We start from the raw sequence: 19,053 nt of genomic DNA on the forward strand, positions 1-19,053 counted from the left end.
TAATTTATATGTAGGTTCTACCAAATGATGATGCAAATAAAGTAATAGTATGTACTTCCTTATATTTGTAATATTTGTTTTGTAATAATCGCATACATTTTTAGCTTCTGCCCGATGCCCATTTCCAAATTTTTGATAAGACACCTACCGATGTGGCAGCTGCTGCTGGTGTAGACTCATTGCTTTGAGATGATATCTTTCCAGTCGTCCATTGCCAGGCTGCTCCTAGCGATCCCTCTGTCCATTTCAGAGCTTTCGAACATGCTCCCAAAGTGGAATTAGAAATTGAACTGCCAGTGGAACCGCCCCCATTGGAGGATTGTCCATCTTCAGTAGGAGATGTTACTTTGTCCACACTCCATTTCCAAACTGATCCTACAGATCCAGCTGTCCATTTTAGTGCTTTCGAACAGACTCCGAAGGTGGAACTAGAAATGGAACTGACAGTGGAACCGATCTCGCTTGTTGATTGTTCATCTCCAGTAGTAGATGTTACTTTGCCCACACTCCATTTCCAAGCTGATCCTACAGATTCCACACCCCATTTAAGTGCTTTCGAACAGGCTCCCAAAGTAGAAGTGGCAGTGGAGCTGACAGTGGAACCGATCTCATTTGAGGATTGTTCATCTCCAGGAGTCGATGTTACTTTGTCCACACTCCATTTCCAAACTGATCCTACAGATCCAGCTGTCCATTTTAGTGCTTTCGAACAGACTCCGAAGGTGGTACTAAAAATGGAACTGACAGTGGAACCGATCTCGTTTGAGGATTGTTCATCTCCAGTAGTAGATGTTACTTTGCCCACACTCCATTTCCAAGCTGATCCTACAGATTCCACACCCCATTTAAGTGCTTTCGAACAGGCTCCCAAAGTAGAAGTGGCAGTGGAGCTGACAGTGGAACCGATCTCGTTTGAGGATTGTTCATCTCCAGTAGTAGATGTTACTTTGTCCGCACTCCATTTCCAAACTGATCCTACAGATCCAGCTGTCCATTTTAGTGCTTTCGAACAGACTCCGAAGGTGGTACTAGAAATGGAACTGACAGTGGAACCGATCTCGTTTGAGGATTGTTCATCTCCAGTAGTAGATGTTACTTTGTCCGCACTCCATTTCCAAACTGATCCTACAGATCCAGCTGTCCATTTTAGTGCTTTCGAACAGACTCCGAAGATGGAACTGACAGTGGAACCGATCTCGTTTGTTGATTGTTCATCTCCAGTAGTAGATGTTACTTTGTCCACACTCCATTTCCAAGCTGATCCTACAGATTCCACACCCCATTTAAGTGCTTTCGAACAGGCTCCCAAAGTAGAAGTGGCAGTGGAGCTGACAGTGGAACCGATCTCGTTTGAGGATTGTTCATCTCCAGGAGTCGATGTTACTTTGTCCACACTCCATTTCCAAGCTGATCCTACAGATCCTGCTATCCATTTTAATGCTTTCGAACTGGCTTCGAAAGTGGAACCAGAGATGGAGCTTACAGTGGAATCGATCCGTTTGGATGATTGTCCATCTGTAGTAGGTGTGGAAGCAATCGCATTGGAAGATTGTCCGTCTCTATTCTGGTTAACCAATGCTGTTAGAGAAGACCCCGTTACTAAACAATGGGAGGGGATTGATGCGTATGATTCTCCGACTTCATCTCCGTTTTGCAACGGTGGGTTTTCTATAATCCATTGCGAGACTGAAGTTGTTGTTTTCTCTGACCACTGCCAAGCTCCTGTAGTAGATGTGGAAACAATCCCATTGGAAGATTGTCCATCTCTAAACTTGTTAATAAATGCTGTTAGAGAGGAGCCCGTTAATAAACAATGGGAGGGGATTGATGCGCGTGATTCTCCGACTCCATTTCTGTTTTGAAACGGTGGGTTTTCTATAATCCATTGCGAGACTGAGATTGTTGTTTTCTCTGACCACTGCCAAGCATCTAAAATGGTGGTGATAGGTGCTTTCAATGTGGGACTTTGTGTAGTTTTACTTAGCTGGAAGGCTTTATATGCGATGACTCCAAATAAGACGGATCCTCCAATAAAGCAGATGATTCTAAATCCGTTTGACCGAAACCATCTAAAAGAATTGGTGTGTACGGGAGTAGGAGAACTCCATGCGTCATCCGGTCCCATGCCACATAGCTGTAAATAAGCTCTTACAATTCGCCTGAACTGGCTAACATCTCTGCAAAAACATATGCTTAAAAGTTCACGGTAAGCATCTGCAATTTCTTCATTTGTAGCGTCCCTCGTAATGCCCAGGATTACATAGGGATCGTGATTATCCATTGTCAAAGCAAGGCTACTAAATTCTGATATTCAAATTATGTGATCCACCACATTTGATATTCACGTTTGGGAATGATAAGGTAAACACTTTAGATGTTTTTTCACCTAATGCCGAAAGTTTTTAATATATCGATATGTGTATCACAATTTTTATTTGGCGTAACGATTACCCATATATGCATTTATACCATATTAAATTCGATAATTTTGGTGTCACAGAAAAATTGATAATCACATTTCTCTTCAATTGCACAATTTTTTACTTGAGGTTATGCATACAATGTGCAATAAATCTGCATAAAAAAATTGAAATAAAGTACACTAATTTTATAAAATGCAATATAATAGGCATATGTGCCTTTCAGAAAACTTTATTTAACATTATTATTTTCATATACTAGTACATAAAAATATTTATGTTCACATTGTTTCTGATATTTATGTATTACGTCTCGACTCGTTGTTAGCTTCGTTAAATGCTTCAGCTAATTCCTTAAGGACATAAGCTCCCAAAATGATACCGCCGCCAATCACACAAGCGGTTGACACCAGCTCAGAATCATTTCTGGCACCGTCAGCCATCAAAGAATACACTCTTGCAATATCTCTGTGGTTATTTGAACTTTCTCTGAACATCCTAGAGAGTTCGTCACTTGGACTTCCGGTATTTCGGTTCCTTCCAACGAGACGACGATCCTGGTTATAATTATGATTGTCCATTTTACTAATCAATTGCGACCTTTCTCGATGCGATACGTTTTGCACTAACCGAAGATCACGCGGAATTCTTTATTTATAACATCTGATTCAGGGGAATTACCGCTTATTACCTGACATTCTACATGCACACAAATAAATCGGTACATAATACGTATAGAATATCGATATTGCACTTAACGTTATCGATTGTATTAAAAAAAAGTGGTATATTGCCAGCAACATGTTGCGGGCTGCTCCTCAAACATATGTACATATATGTTTGTTAGACATATGTACATACTATGTATGTATTATATGTTTTATATGTTTTACCCCTTTCGGGACTACTGGGACAATAAGTCCCAGCAATTTGTAAACTTCTGTATTTTCATCAATTTTGAAGCGATCGCTTTTGTGAACTATTCTAAACTATGCTTTGAATTTCTATTTCACAATGTATGTAAGCACAAAAATAATTTTGTAAAATTTCGTCAGTTCGTTCGCAAAACACATGTGTAAGCGAAGTTAAAATAAAACTCTCCCGAAAAGGTTACAGAAAAATCTAGAAATTTAATATTTTTAAAATTGTTTGATTTTTTTATTTTTAATTTTTAATTCCAATTGACACAAAACAAAATATTCATACATCTAGTAATGCACAACATTTAGTTACATACAAATAAACATTATTTTATCGCCTTTTGTTTATTATTAAAATATTTGAAAATTTTGAAAGCTGCAAATGCGGAAGCTGCGAACAAAAGTGTTCCACCAATGAAGTACCAAAAGGGTTCCATATCTGGCGTACTAGTTTGATGATTCATTTCCTGTGAGTTCTTAAGGTTCTCTTCTAGACCTTTCTCGCCTTTTTTATCGTACAATTTTCTTTTTTTTTCATCCCAAAGGGTTTCATAAGCAGCTGCTATATTTTGGAACTTCTCAACATATATCCGACTTTGGCTATGCTTATCCGGATGATATTTAAGGGCCATTCGCTTAAAGGCACTTCTAATCTCTGCAGACGTTGCATTTTTTTTAATACCAAGTATTTCATAATAATTTTGCATTCTAGTGCTGAATTTAAGAAATTTACGAAGTCGTATCCGCTGAATCGATGTTGCTCTTGAGGCTTTAATTTTTATACTAAAATAACACTATAGGGCAGTTAAGTATATCACTACCAGCAAAGCTCTTGATTTACTCATCACTGAAGAGCATTCCGAGCATCTTGAGTCTTCTCTTCCAAATTTCCCACTCAATTCAACTCGCTGAACAAAAGTCAGAGTAATAAAATGAGCGGATTTTGACGAAAGCATCTTTCGGTTCACTTTGAGTTGTTCGTGTCTGAGTAAACAATTAGCGACAAGTCGGCCAGATATGAGCGGCTTCGACTGCATGCGAACCTCTTACGTTCCACGAATTGCAGCTTGTTGTTGTAGCTGGTTTTTGTTTTTAAACTACTAAGTCCAATTTTGATTTTGCATACTATAAATTTGAAATTATTCGGGTATTGAGCGCGTATAAATGTTTTTCATTCAGCCAAAGCCGTTCTCTGATCACTACAAATCCAATTAGTTAATATACATATGCTAGCTTGATGATGCAATTAGTGCGCTTTCGTACATTTGTTTTTTTTTTTTTTTTGAAATATACGTGTATATTTCATTTAAGAATAACTTAAATCTCAACGTGCAAAACAAAAAGGAAAATTCGTAAATATTTGTAAATTGGAAGATTTTATCAATCGTGCTTCTATTTCTGTTTATTCTGTCTATTAGATATCGTAATACGATAATCGTATGAGCTAACATTCTGTTACATTAAAACGATATTGTTAACGATGCAAGTATCGAAACTTTACATTTTGGCATTAGTTTTGATTCGAAGCTTTCAAGTTTGTAATATCGATTGTTACAAGAAACAGCTGATTAGTTAAGCAAGAAATCACATTTTATTGTTTTTCGTAACAAATCATCACTATTCGTATTTACAAAATGTAGAGTATTCTATTCGGTAAATATTATCACTCCGAAGACGAATCATTGTCGTCTCCAGTGTCCTTTTTCTTTGTAAAAAACTGGAACGTCTTAAATGCAGCAAATGCAAATAAAACTGTTCCACCAACGGCGCACATAAACGGCAACATATCTGATGAAGTTTGGCCATAATTCGGTTGGTCGCTGCCATTAGATTTTAAGCCTTCCTCGCCATAGTTGTCGTAGATCTCACGTTTCTCTTTATTTGATAGTATCTCGAATGCAGCAGCAACCTCCTGGAAGGCCTCTGCAGCCTGAGGATGATCGTTTTTGTCTGGATGATATTTAAGAGCCATTCGTTTATATGCTTTTTTGATTTCATCGTTTGTTGCAGACTTGGTTATACCAAGTATTTCGTAGTAGTTTTTGCCCATTGTACTGTCGAGATTCAAAAGAGATCAGATAGTTGATTAACAAAGTTGGACTTATTACTTAAATAAAATTCACGTTGAAGTTTATTGACTAAAAACAAATTTAATGTATTTCACAACAAACAATAACATAGCTAAACCCAAACATTTATCGCTACGTACTAATTAGAGGCGGAGATACATCGGTTATTCTATCGATGGGTCTACTTTTAAAGTTATTTTCAATATTTATGATTACAAATATCGATGATTTTGTTTAGACTGCTGTTATGGAGAATGTAAGTAGTAATTAGATGATATGAAATTTTATTTAAATTTTTAATTATTTTCTTTAAAATAAATATATTTTTTACATATTGCTTGTATCTATGCTATCAACATGTTGAACAGCTGACAACTATGGAGTTGCCACATTATGAGCACTTCACAACACTGATATTCATTGCATATATTTACTTCGTTATGCAAAATGTTATATTCCTATAATTACACTACTACTTCAATTGAAAATTTTGGTAGTATTCAAATGTTTAAAAATAAAAACAATTTTCTAATGTTATTTGCCAAAGTACGAGTATCAAAATATCGATAACAATATCGCATAGCGATACTTATATATCGATATTGCCTTCGCGAAAATGACAACTCGTCCATTTGGTCCAAGTCACCACCGCGTATAGTTTGTGTTTTGGTAAGGCGTTCATAAAATCTTTAAAAATATTCAACATCCGCCTGATGCTTGAGTTACAAATAATAAAAATGCAATCGCATTATAGAAGTGTACATGCAACTAATGAAATTAAACCATATTTTGCAGTTCTTAAATTCGAAACCGAGTCCCTAATACTACTGTAAAATGGTTAGGGAGAACAAAGCAGCATGGAAGGCTCAATACTTCATCAAAGTTGTGGTAAGTGGTGTAAAACACATGCTGAGTTTTGGAAAAGTGTGAAGAGGTGGCACTAAACATACTTTCCATTTTTTTTTTTAGGAACTCTTCGATGAGTATCCAAAGTGTTTCATTGTGGGCGCCGACAATGTGGGCTCCAAGCAAATGCAGAACATTCGTACCAGCCTGCGTGGCCTGGCTGTTGTCCTGATGGGCAAGAACACGATGATGCGTAAGGCAATTCGTGGTCATTTGGAGAACAACCCTCAGTTGGAGAAACTGTTGCCCCACATTAAGGGCAATGTGGGCTTTGTGTTCACCAAGGGCGATTTGGCTGAGGTGCGCGACAAGCTGCTCGAGTCTAAGGTGCGTGCCCCCGCACGTCCCGGCGCTATTGCCCCACTGCACGTCATCATCCCAGCCCAGAACACTGGTCTAGGTCCCGAGAAGACCAGTTTCTTCCAGGCTCTGTCCATCCCCACCAAGATTTCCAAGGGTACCATTGAAATCATCAACGATGTGCCCATCTTGAAGCCTGGCGACAAAGTTGGTGCCTCCGAGGCAACTCTGCTCAACATGTTGAACATTTCGCCCTTCTCGTACGGTCTGCTCGTCAGCCAGGTGTACGATTCGGGTTCGATCTTCTCGCCCGAAATTCTGGACATCAAGCCCGAGGATTTGCGTGCCAAGTTCCAACAAGGTGTTGCCAACTTGGCTGCCGTGTGTTTGTCGGTGGGTTACCCAACCATTGCATCGGCACCACACAGCATTGCCAACGGTTTCAAGAATTTGTTGGCTATTGCCGCCACCACCGAAGTGGAATTCAAGGAAGCCACCACCATCAAGGAGTACATCAAGGATCCCAGCAAGTTTGCTGCTGCTGCTGCCGCTTCGGCTCCAGCTGCCGGCGCTGGTGCTGCCGAGAAAAAGGAGGAGGCCAAGAAGGTCGAGTCCGAAGAGGAAGAGGAGGATGACGACATGGGCTTTGGTCTGTTCGATTAAAGCAGCACTTTTCTCTGAGCACTTTGCGCTACAATTTTCAATGTTTACGACAAATTTTATTGTACGGCGGATAATGCAAATTATTGTCGCGGTTTGACAAACCCAATGGCAAGTTGTATTCGTTCCACTGTGCATTGAATAACAACAACAATAAAGATTATGTAAACTTGATATGTTTGCTTTTATTTATTTATTAGCTGGCAACATTTGCTTAGCAACATTGTTGCAATACGAGAGTTTCGTAGCAAGCGGCTTACTGTTCTTTTGCAATTTAAAAATTATTTTCGAACTCGATTTCCTTGTTGCATGCTGCAACGTCCTTAAGGTTTTATTTTTATGTGTAGCCGTCAATTTTATTGTCCTCTTCAAATGGCCAAAAGGCTGCTGTTGCCTGCGTGTGCAATCCACGTAAAATGCTACGACGACGACGATGTCTGCTGCATTGTCTGCCACCCCATATATTTACAAAGTAATTACTTGTGATAAAATGAATTTCACAAGATGAGAAAAGTTTAAAGTTTTCGCTCGTTTCGTTGCCGTTGCCGTCTCGCGACGCCTTTTTGCGATTTTCTTTGCAACAGCAAAGAAACGACGACGCGACTGCTGCGCTCATAAAAATTCAATTTGTCTTGACAAAATACGCAAGAAATTAAGAATGTGCCAAGTGGCAGCAAAAGAAACTTTATTTCCCTTTTATTTATTTTTATTTTTTACTTTTTTGTTGTATTTCGTATTTTCTGTTTGCTTGCACTTTTCGCTTATTCGTCTGGGGTGAAAATGAGTTACGCGGCTGGCGCGTTAAAATGGAAATGCCACGCCCCCTCATCTAGTAAACGCTCTGGGCCAAGTTAAACACTGCATAAATAGCCGACACCAAGGGCATACTCACGACACACTCCCCAGTAGGGCTGCCGTAGTTTGCCTCCCTACATGGCACTAGCCACTCACTAGTTACATCGTAGTCAGAAGTGGGACAGATGCTCTAGAAAACATATAACCCTCCAGCTTGTTTCATTTTCTTCCATTTTTCTCTAAAATCTAGCTTTAAAAACAATAATGTTATAAAATTTTGATAATTAAAGATAAAGTGGTTCCTTACAATTCAAAAATTTTAAAAACAATACTTACTTACTTAAACACAATACATTTTAATGCTATTTCTACGATCGTTTTTCAATGTAGTATTTACTGTGAAAACTATTTCATTTTGAGCCCATTTTTATTTGGTTTTGAAAATGTTATATTTATGTCATTGTCTTCTAAGCTAATAATAAAATACATACATATAATATTAGATGGTTAGTGTCAATAGTTTAAGAATTAATGTTATTATTATATTGTTTACATTGTCGAAATACAAAATCGATTTTACTTACATATTCACTCCATTAAATGCTGTGTTAGAAATATGTACATTAACATATAGTTGTGATGCACTTGTGCACATTATGTGCGATATTTACTCGCATTTATCACGTGATCTCCTCTCTAGCACGACTAACCATTTGGTTTGTCATAAATTAATAAAGGCATTGCATAATTTCAAGCGCCGCTGGCGGCAAATACACAAAAATTAACATAAATTGTGGATGGCAGGGTGGGATAGTTGATGGTGGGTGGTGAATGAGTGGTGGGTGCTAAAGTCACCCATCTAATAACAGCACTGTCAGTGTCATTCGAAATCAAAATGCGATTGGCAAAATGATTTGCTTCAATTTTTGTGATGCGAATAACAAATGAAGTTTGGACATTTGGACAATTGATTGGGACGCCACGAACGGACGAACAAACAGCATCCAGATTTCCACAGTCAGAGACTATAGTCCAGATACCCATATAGACAATATTCGATAGCAGACACACACACGTACACACTCACACACTGACATAAAGTCACACACACACAATGTTTGTCATGCACAACAAAATGTGGAGCAGTCGTCAGATTTGAGTTTAGGACTCGCCGCCACCTTCACTCCGCTTTCGGTCTAGTCTGGGTCTGGGTCTGGTCGAGATTTGGTTTGGTTTGGTTTTTGGCTATCAATACGCATACGCATAGATGGATTTGTATGCATATTTTTGTTGCTTTGGCATTTCGTTTGTGTGCCAAACATGTGAATGCCATCGATATAACGATGATGCTGCTGTTATGCATGTTTTGTCTTCCGTTCTTCGACCCGCCAACGCTATCAAATTATTTGCGTTCAGCTGAGATTTGGCCTGGCCAAAAAGACTGGGGCATTTCCCCATTTGCATCCTATATCCTTTCACAGCGCCATCAGCGAAGGACAATGCAAAATGCTCAGTTTTTAATGAAAATGCTGAATTTAATAATTTAAGACTTTAATGATTTTTTTAAATTTGTAAAATATCTATTTATAAAAATATTAGAGGTTTGCATCAATTTAAAAAAAAAATTAATAAATAAACCATTTTTGTAAATATATTTTTTTATATCAGCCATCACTGCCAATTTGCTGGGTGTATTTAAACAAGTCATATCAAGATAATTAATGAATTATTTGAACACTTTATTTTAAAATGTAAAGGGATAATTTCAAGTGTATGTATATGTTCTAAGCAAGGATTAGAAAAAGACTAATTTGGCTCATACAATTTACAAAAATAACAAGGTAATAACAGAGGATAAGGAGATCAATGTATTGTTAAATTAATGTCTTAACGTATAATAGTAATAAATTATATAATTAAGGTTATTAGTCATTCTGCGGAATTAATTCTCTACGAAATTATAAGACTCATTTTAGTATGATATAGAAAACTAGCAAAAAACTTCTCAAAAGGTCAGATTGCTAATGTTTTCTTAAGTTAAGTACGATTTTTAATTTCAGTTGAAGCACTTATATTTTATTCCATCGCCTCAATTTGGGTTGTGCTTAAATGCAATTTGTTCAGAGAATACGTACTGTATAAAATAGAAAAACTAAATTTTCGAAGAAAAACTATCTTTTCTTCTTCAAAAAGATAAATAAAAATTAAGTGATTCATTGAATAGGTGAATTCATGTGTCAGTTTGTCACATAAGTCTTAAAATATTACCTTGATGACATCAGATACATCGTATTTATGCTTTGTGGCATAAACAAGATCTCCAGAACTGAGCAGTATTGTATCCGCAAACGATGAATGTGGAAAAAGAAAACCCCAAATGCGGATCCCATTCTAATCCCGTTCTTTTAATAGGCACGTGAAAATAAATTGACGGCAATTGCTTTTGGATTTTTACGTGATGTGCGAGGGCGAAAACTGCTGTTACACGAAAGGGGTGTGAAACTGTGTGTGTATGTGTATGTGTGTGCGAGAGCTGAGCTGGGAAATGTTGTGTGGCTGTGACTGAATTGAGGAGGGGTTTGTGATTTATGCGGACCTTCTCGTGTTCACTGGATGCTGAATGCTCGATGCTGCCTCACTGCTGATGGCAACTCAACTCAAAACATATGCATAGATAAATTATACGCGGTAAGCGCCCACAAGCGTCCTCCATCCTCCACCCTCCAACCTCCATCTGCAGTTCGGGGATGGAATAGCAAATATTTTGATGTGACAAAACTAAATTGGGCGTGGCAAGGTGAGCATGAGCATCACATGGCCTCAGCATTGCAACACAAATTGCTTACCATATTTTTATTTATATGATTTGTTCTCTCTGTGTGTGTGTGTTTTCCCCCCTTTTGCTTTACATTCAAATATATTGGATGTCAGTCAGTTAGAAAATAGATTTTCAGTTATCATCGCATGGCGCTGCAGCTGCTAACGCAAGTTGCACTTTCCCCATCGCCTCTCTTTCCCCTTCTTCGCCCTGTTTGCAACTCAGTCACTCCATCCATCTACCTCACTCGTGCTGTTCAAGTTGAGCTTTTGTTTTTGCATTTTGCAAGTTTTATTTTCTCTCCGGCATGCCGCGGCATTTGAGCATGACAAGGGCGGTACAGTCGGTGGAGTGGGGTGGGTGTGGTTGACTACTGAGGTGAAATTCAGAATATACAATTTTCAGATGCTGCATTAGAGTTGAACTTAACTTTTATTTCGTTTACTGCATGCAAATGGAAAGTTAATTAATAAATACTTGGCACAAAGTTTTAGCCACTATTGAAATTTAAACGAAGAATTCGAAGCGAGCCAATAAAATGTAGAAAACAGAGTCTGTTTATGTTAATTCAACAATTTCGTTTATTTAATTTAGTATTTAATTACATGTAAAATTTACAATCTGGAAATACAACAAATCTTGATTATTAAATTTTGTTTACAATGTTAACACATTTGAGTCAATTTTAAAAACTGCAGATCTTGATCATCAAAATGCCGAAAAGCATCTACAAAATATATTGAAAGTCATTTATTTAGGATATTTGATTCAAGCTGTTTTTTTTATATAATAAAATATAAATAAAATATGCAAAATTATTTGGTTCAAGAAAAGTTGTATTCCTGAATTTTTGGAAAGTTATTGTAAAATTATTAAATTGTATTATCACTATTATATTAATATTATTATTAGCTATATGTAAAGATAGCAACTGAATTTTTTTCAAAGGTAACAAAAAATCTTAAATGTATTTACAAATGTTTAAGAAAATTTATGCTTTTATTTAAGTCAAATTTAAATTAAATTATTTATAAACAAAGCTTGTTAGAAATATTTAAGCACCAAAACCTTCTCTTGAAAGCTTCAATATCTTTAAAGTTTCTTTTGTGTTTTTAAGAAACATGATTCATATATTGAATGAATCTGAAAAACAGCTAAGATTTTATTTAAAATTTGTTATTGCCGACTAAGATTCTAAACAAAAAACAGCAAAGGTCTTGAAAATATTTTTCTGCTCAAAAACTTGAACGTAAAATACACAAGCCATTTTTTTTAGGCATATTTGAGCCGATAGACAAATTGATTTTCGACTTAAATGAAATCCAATTAAGTAGTCGCTTGACATTTATCTTCTATTATAATTTGTAAGCCGACTGAAGCCTGAGAAGGATGTCTAAGGACGTTTGCTAATTCCATTAAAATCGCATTGCTTTAATTAGAGCTGAAACTCTTGGCCATATTTCGTTGGCTTGCAACGTGACGGAGTGTGTGTGTGTGAGTGGGACAGCAAGCATATGATGCCGTGGAGCAGCCGTAACAATAAACGGCAACATTTACGGCGTACGATGATTGCAAGGCAAACGAGCAATTAAAAAAGCAGTGCGGCAGCTGCCAAGCTATGCGGCGTGTGTGTGTGTGTGTGTGTGTGCGAGTGTGCGTGTGTGTGTGTGTGTGGATGGGTTGGTGTTGTAGCGAACCCAGAAGCGACCTCGGGCCAAGGTTGTGACAAGGTAAGCCTTAACCCACATGTACACGGAGCATATAACCTTTGCAACCAGCTCCCATTTCCCCAGCTGTATCCTTGAGGCATTTTTACAGCTTTCTTTCACAGAGCGAGAGACGAGATGTAGAGAGTGGGAGAGAGAGAAAGAGAAAGAGAGAGAGAGCGAGAATTTACGTTGAGTATTTGAAATATGCACGTAATATTGCAAAATTTTAAGCGTATATCTTTGCATAATTAACTGAGAAAATACTTAGCAAACACACTCACACTCACACACACACACACATAGAGACATTTGCGGAGAGACAACATTGAGTCGAGGTCCTTGCCTCGCAGGCATTTTTACCGCAGCAACAGCAGCAGCTAGAGCAGCATCTCGCATGCAGCAGAAAAAGAAGAATGAAAAGCGAACAAAACTTTGCAATGATACTTTTTGGAGCCCTCAACCCCCAAGCCCAGTTTCATTCCCGAACCATCGCCCACTCTCAGGTTGTGTGGAATTTTTAATCTGCTACAACGGCAACCAAACAACCACCACAGCAGCGCCAACAGCAACAGCAGCAGCAACAACAGCAAACCACCTCAGATACCTTTTTTCTCCTTTCGGCCATGTATCTTTCTTTACTGCAGGGCTTTGCATCTTTACGCTTTGCTTAAATATTTTAATTTTTATTGGTTGAAGTTTACCAACTGTCGCCTCTGCCTCAGCCGCTGTCCCAGTTAGGCTGCCATTTGATAAAGCTCTTAAAAATGTATTTATTTTGGTGCTAAGGTTTTGCGGCTATGATGCTCAGGCAATCAGCAAAAGCTTGTGATAAGCGCATTTGCGGCATAGCTAAAAGTGGGGGGAGGGTACAGTTAACTGCCGAGTATCAGAGAAAAGAGAAAGGAAAGAAAATAAAAATAGAGAAAAATAGAGAGAGAGAGCTGCAGACTTAGAGATGAGAAAAAATAACTTTCCGAGAGAAAGACTTTTAATCAGTTGCAACAACTTTGCGTTCAGTTTGAAATCTAGAAAATTAGTTGATTGGAAAAACGCAGTTTCATTAAATTGAAAACAGTTTTACTTTAGCAAATAATTAAAAGTGTTAAAATATTACAAATTATTAATATTATTTGAAATTTATTGTACTTGATAAACAAATCAGAGATTGGCAAGGAAACCTTCAATTTTTGAGTAAATATATTAACGCACTTTAGAACTATTTATAAAAAAAACAATACCCACAGATTGAAAATAATTCTTTCACTTCGCAAAAAGATAATACTTGGTACAATTTAATTAGAAGCAGTTGTTTTCATGAAAATATATAGATCAAATCACTTTAAATGACTTTAAATAAAATATGAAAACATTTTTTCTTGGTGTTATATACTTTAGATTGCTTATCTGATCTTAGAAATCTTCAGTTTGATATTTCAGGACATTAATTTTATTGGGTGTGTAATATTCTTATTGTAATATTGTCTATAAAAATGCCTTGCAAAATGTATTTGTAGATCAATTAATCTTAAAATTTGTTTTTATATATAATATTTATGTTTATTTCATAGATTCTTTTTAGTTCTTTTAATACTTGTTTCTATTATTATACATAAGTTACATGGACAATATAAAGGTGAAGTCTAAATTCCGCAATCAAGGTAAAGACTATTCAGGCATTAAGAAGATGCAAATTAAATCTGAGTAAAACCAAGTTATTTCTCAATGCTTAACTTAACGAATTAAGCTGCAAGTAGCCACAGAATCTGGCTAATATGGATATCTTGATGTTGCCAAGGTAATCCACACGGAGCAACGGCAAGAAGCAGGCAGCCCAACACACCCGACGGACAACTCGTAACCTCACTTGACCACAGACGGTGGCGACGAGGCAAATTGCTGGCTATAAAATCCCCCGTTCTATCCACAAACTAAGCGAACTGCGAACTGTGGACTGTGGCACAGGCTGGTCTAAGCTTAGCTAACTCGCACTAATAGCCGTAATCATAAGCCATAATGACTGCTACCTAGACTATAGCTCACATTGCAGCAGAAGGGTAAAGACAGACAGAGTGGCGGCTGTGATGCTAACAACACCACGGTGCGTATGCGTAATATGCAGAGCCAGAGTGGAAACTTTGTGAATGACACCGAAACCGAGACTGTGTGCAAGTGTGTGTGTGTTGGTGTTTTGCAGTGTCATTTGCATAAAAGTAAAGTTCACCCACTCGACAGCGGCAGCGGAAAATTTGAATGCAACCTGCAAACTTTTGGCAAATTTAAATTATAAATAAGCTGCCTGCCTCACTGCATCGACTTCTGGCAAGAAGGCAGCAGGGGAAGGGTAAGGGGATGGGGGATGGGAATGGGGAGGTCGTCTCTAAACAAAACCTCATATGCATCGAAACGTAACGGCAAAAAGGATTTTAAGTGAAGTTGAAGTTGACTACACGACCGCATACCACGATATATTCCTCCTGCCTTCTGCCTTCTGCCTTCTTCTCTGCCATCTGCCATTCTCTCTCTCTCACTTGCTCTCTGGAGACCACTTACATTGCAGCAAAGTTTTTGGAGCTTTAGTTCAGAGGGAATACACACGAAGGCGACCACCACCAAAAAAACTAACATCGAGAAAATAAGCACAAAGTGAAAACTGCACGCGCATATTCCAATTCCGCCTCACCAGACAAAGTGCAGAGCGCTGTGCGTGTGTCTTTCGCTGGTATTCCGTGGTTGCTCAAACCACCAGACAGACAGACACACAACGAAGATCCTGTGTGAGGAGAGGGGGAAGTGGAAAAGGAAGGGAAGGTGTGTGGGTAACCCAACCGAATGCAGCGTCAAAGGGCACGCGTGAGTCGAGGACCGCAGCGCAAGTTTAAATGTCATGTAAAATGTTTCCACTTACACAAATTAATGTGTATAATTTAATTTTGTCGCAGCAATAAGACAGACCTAACAAAAACCAAGCCAACGGGGAATACTACGAAGCGGACTCGAATCGACTCGACTCGACTCGTCTCGACACATCCTGCTGCCATTGGGTCATAACTATTTTAGCACTGAACGCATAAATAAATAGTGCGTTTAGTGATACAAATGGTTTGTTCAGTCTTCTGCTAGCTGCAACGAAATTATGTGCTGCAAATGGGCAAGTAATTGGGAAAACAAGTTAAGGCAAATATCGATGGAACAAAAGCTATTGTTTACAATGTCTAATTTCAGTAATAGTTTAGCATTGTATTGTAGTTGCGGTTAATGAGCAACTAATTAATTGCAGTGAAATAAAAGAGGCTGAATAAATTACACTTATAACTCCAGCATAGAATATAGAAATCAGGCAACTTTCGCTGTATCAAGTTTTTTGCAAAGGTTCTACAATTATTCTCTTGGTAAGCTTTGAAATATTTTGTAGTAATTAGATTAATTTCACCAGTATTTTAAGCTATTTATCGAAAGTTTTTCAAATACCATTCGAATGAATACTTTTGTTGCCTGCAAAAATTTATTAATGAGCTTTTGGACTAATAACTAATAGTTATTGATAAAAAAATATTTCCAGACAATTAAAGTTTCTTAAGATTTGTGATTGTAAACTAAAAATCAAAATAATTCCGAAATCATTCTTAGATATAATTAAAGTACAAAATAAAAAGCTATAAGATTAAACGCTATACATATATGTTTTCACTTTTGATAGTGTCGCACGCAATATTGTTTAGGCTGGACAAGAACTTTAGATGAATTATTAAAGAAGGAATCATATGTTAAATACAAATATTATATGTACATATCTCTAATAACACAAAATTCCTTACTTGTTTATATTTAATTTAGATTTCGTTAACAAATATATCAATAAATAAATATATATACTCAAGATACTATTTTGAATTTAATTATTATTTTTAAAAGCAATATTTGTGATGTTAAAAGTTAAAAGTTGGCATTGCATTTGAACAAAAAGTTTTGTGTGAATCTCATTAACATTTAGCACCAACTGTTAGACTCGAAAGATAAATGTGTGCTCGGCATATGCAAATTAACAAATGCTTATGTAACTGCGTGATGTACGATGCCTTAGACTCGCAATTGTGTAGCGTATCTAAACTGCTTTAATATGAAGTAATAAAGTACGAGGAAACAAGCAAACATTCATCACATGGAGCAGGCCAAGTACTGAAATTCATCACTTTAGAACTCGCATCTGGAAGACAACTCCAATCTCCAAACTCTTCATTCCAACGCTTTGGCCCTGAAGCTGTGTTTTCGAATTTGCTACAAATGTTTGGCTAAATGAAGCGAACTCTTTCCCCTATCTATCTATTTTTTTTTTTGGGTTGGTGAAAGGGGTTAGATGTGGGAGGATGAACAGGGGACAAACTCTATATATGTGATACGCTTGAGAGACTTTTAGCTTCATTGCTTGATTTGTTTAAATGTCTTTGCTGTGTTTGGTTTATGGTTGTGTCATTGAGCATTGGTTTCAAATGCTATTTTTGGGTGGAGGTCTCAAAAGGGATGTGCGGCCGGTGGAGGGGGAAGCTTAGTGCTTAACTTGTCTAAAAATCTTGTTTGTCTGCTTGTGCATGTGTTAAATGAAAAGTTTTTGGCATCACTGACTTGGCTGCATTTGTTGATGGCCCCCATAGATATAAAAGTTATTTGCCCAAGCAAAACCAACTAAAAGCATCAAGCTTCTATTCGCTCTCTCTCTCTCTCTCCAGCAACCCCTAAGTCCTTTCCCTATGAGTGTGTTTAAATGTCAGCATATGCATATAATAATAAAAACAAATATGGCCAAAACCCACTGACAGCTTGACTCAGCACATTTGCTGCTGCCTTTGCTGCTGCTGCTGCTGCTGCTCTTTGACACTCGTGTGTTTTTAGATACATTTGTTGGATATCTGAATATCTGGCGCATGCATAATACATAATACCTACGAGTTTATATAGCTGAAATTAATTAATTGCCTCTTGCGAAGTAATAACATGATTAGCTTGATGATTATATGAGGCTCCCCTCTTGTCCCCTTCCCCGTCCTTTACCTTCGTCGCTTCTCGCTTCGTTGGCCCGAAATTCAAGCAATTAACCCTTGAAATGAATTTCATGTATAAGTTTGCTTGCCAAGCTAAAAGTATCTACAAGTTTGACGAACTGTTTGCACTTACTCTTCAGATTTACTTAAATGGGTATCCAAGATGCGCCATCAAATTGGAGACAGCTTCGGATTTAGCTGAGATATCAAGCAATATATGATGAATGATGAACTTCTTTTGCACAATAGAAAAAATGTATTCAAAGTTTTATTTCCAGAAAAGGCAAAGCTGCAGTTTTTAATACTTATTTCCCACAGGATGACAGGGAGAGAGAAATTCTTCATATTTTTGCGCGTTGATTTTGTTTGTTTACTCATAGAAATCCGTGCGCGTTTCAGATCATATTTTTCACAGGCAAATTACAAGCGCAGCGAAAACAAGAGCAGCTTAGCCTTGGCTAAAAAGGAGTTTGAAAACAGTTCCAAAGGGAGAGCAGGGGGAGGAGGCGGAGGAGCAGAGTTCAGAGGTTGCAGTTTTTGGGTTGAGTTGTGAAATGCTTACGAAAGTTGTAACAAATACAAAAGTCAATGGCGCTGCAAAAGAAGTTTTTGCCTGGCAGCGCACACGGTAAATCTTGCAAGCTAAAACTTTCGACTTGCTTAAATAAACTCAACACACATACATACACAGCAGTCACACACACACACACACACAGGCAGACACATGCAGCTAGACAGACACACTCTGAGATACAGATACTCAAATGCGAAGCTATAAGCTGCTTTTCTCTATGCACATACTACATGATGAGTCCACGAACTGCGAAGAGATGCAGAGTGTGTTGCTGCTGACTGTCCTGCCCTCCAATTCGCATTTTCAGCAATTTGATTACGCAGCACAGTGGTTGGGAATGTTACAAAACAGTCATCAATCTTCTGAGTGAGGAGAAATATGTCAAAAATGAATAAAGTCAACAAATATTTTTAGTATTATTATGTAGACACTACAATTATTAAAAAACAAATGAAGTTTTTATTAACAACTCAAATTTAAGGAAATAGTATAAACTAAAACAAAGTGAAGACCCGAGGTGCTCTGGCTATATTATTATTATTTAATTCTTATTTAACAATTTAATAAATTAAAACTATTTTTAACAAATATTTTACTATTTATTTATTTTTTCTTATAAATTTTAAAATCGTTCTTAGAAATCAAAGATTTGTTTTGAATTCCAGCCAAATCTATATAAATTGTTTAATAAAATTATTTTTTTGTTATAATTTTGGGTGTAAAATATTTCATATGACAAAAAAAATATGGATATTTAACTAAAAGACAATACTTTGTATTTAGTTCTATTTGCTATGATTACTCTACTTAATTTGATTAGTAATATTAAAAGTGACGAATGTTCGT

General features: G+C 37.2%; 2 protein-coding genes across 4 annotated transcripts; one reads left to right on the forward strand and one right to left on the reverse strand.

Moving 5' to 3' along the window:
• Positions 1–4,574: 4,574 nt before the first annotated feature.
• LOC117568852 (dnaJ protein homolog 1) lies at positions 4,575–5,651 on the reverse strand. Of its 3 annotated transcripts, none has more exons than XM_034249732.2 (2): positions 5,550–5,651; positions 4,575–5,394 (listed from the first exon to the last, which is right to left on the reverse strand). In XM_034249732.2, the coding sequence occupies exon 2, from the start codon at positions 5,388–5,390 to the stop codon at positions 5,004–5,006; it is 387 nt and encodes a 128-aa protein (XP_034105623.1). In that variant the 5' UTR covers positions 5,391–5,394; positions 5,550–5,651; the 3' UTR covers positions 4,575–5,003. The 3 variants fall into 3 exon arrangements, with proteins under 3 accessions (XP_034105623.1, XP_034105622.1, XP_034105620.1); XM_034249731.2 differs by lacking the exon at positions 5,550–5,651 and adding an exon at positions 5,449–5,536; XM_034249729.2 differs by lacking the exon at positions 5,550–5,651 and adding an exon at positions 5,512–5,531.
• Positions 5,652–5,983: 332 nt separating this feature from the next.
• LOC117568851 (60S acidic ribosomal protein P0) lies at positions 5,984–7,449 on the forward strand. Its single transcript, XM_034249728.2, has 3 exons — positions 5,984–6,078; positions 6,205–6,297; positions 6,379–7,449. The coding sequence occupies exons 2-3, from the start codon at positions 6,244–6,246 to the stop codon at positions 7,276–7,278; spliced, it is 954 nt and encodes a 317-aa protein (XP_034105619.1). The 5' UTR covers positions 5,984–6,078; positions 6,205–6,243; the 3' UTR covers positions 7,279–7,449.
• The last annotated feature ends 11,604 nt before the right edge of the window (positions 7,450–19,053 follow it).

The sequence above is a fragment of the Drosophila albomicans genome, chromosome 3 (genome assembly GCF_009650485.2).
Source record: "Drosophila albomicans strain 15112-1751.03 chromosome 3, ASM965048v2, whole genome shotgun sequence".
Classification (NCBI taxonomy): Eukaryota; Metazoa; Arthropoda; class Insecta; order Diptera; family Drosophilidae; genus Drosophila; species Drosophila albomicans.

Coding starts and splice junctions, on each gene's coding strand:
- LOC117568851 (XM_034249728.2), top strand. CDS start 6,244: ATGGTTAGGGAGAACAAAGCAGCATGGAAGGCTCAATACTTCATCAAA. Junction 6,298..6,378: donor AATACTTCATCAAAGTTGTG/GTAAGTGGTGTA, acceptor TTTTTTTTTTAG/GAACTCTTCGATGAGTATCC.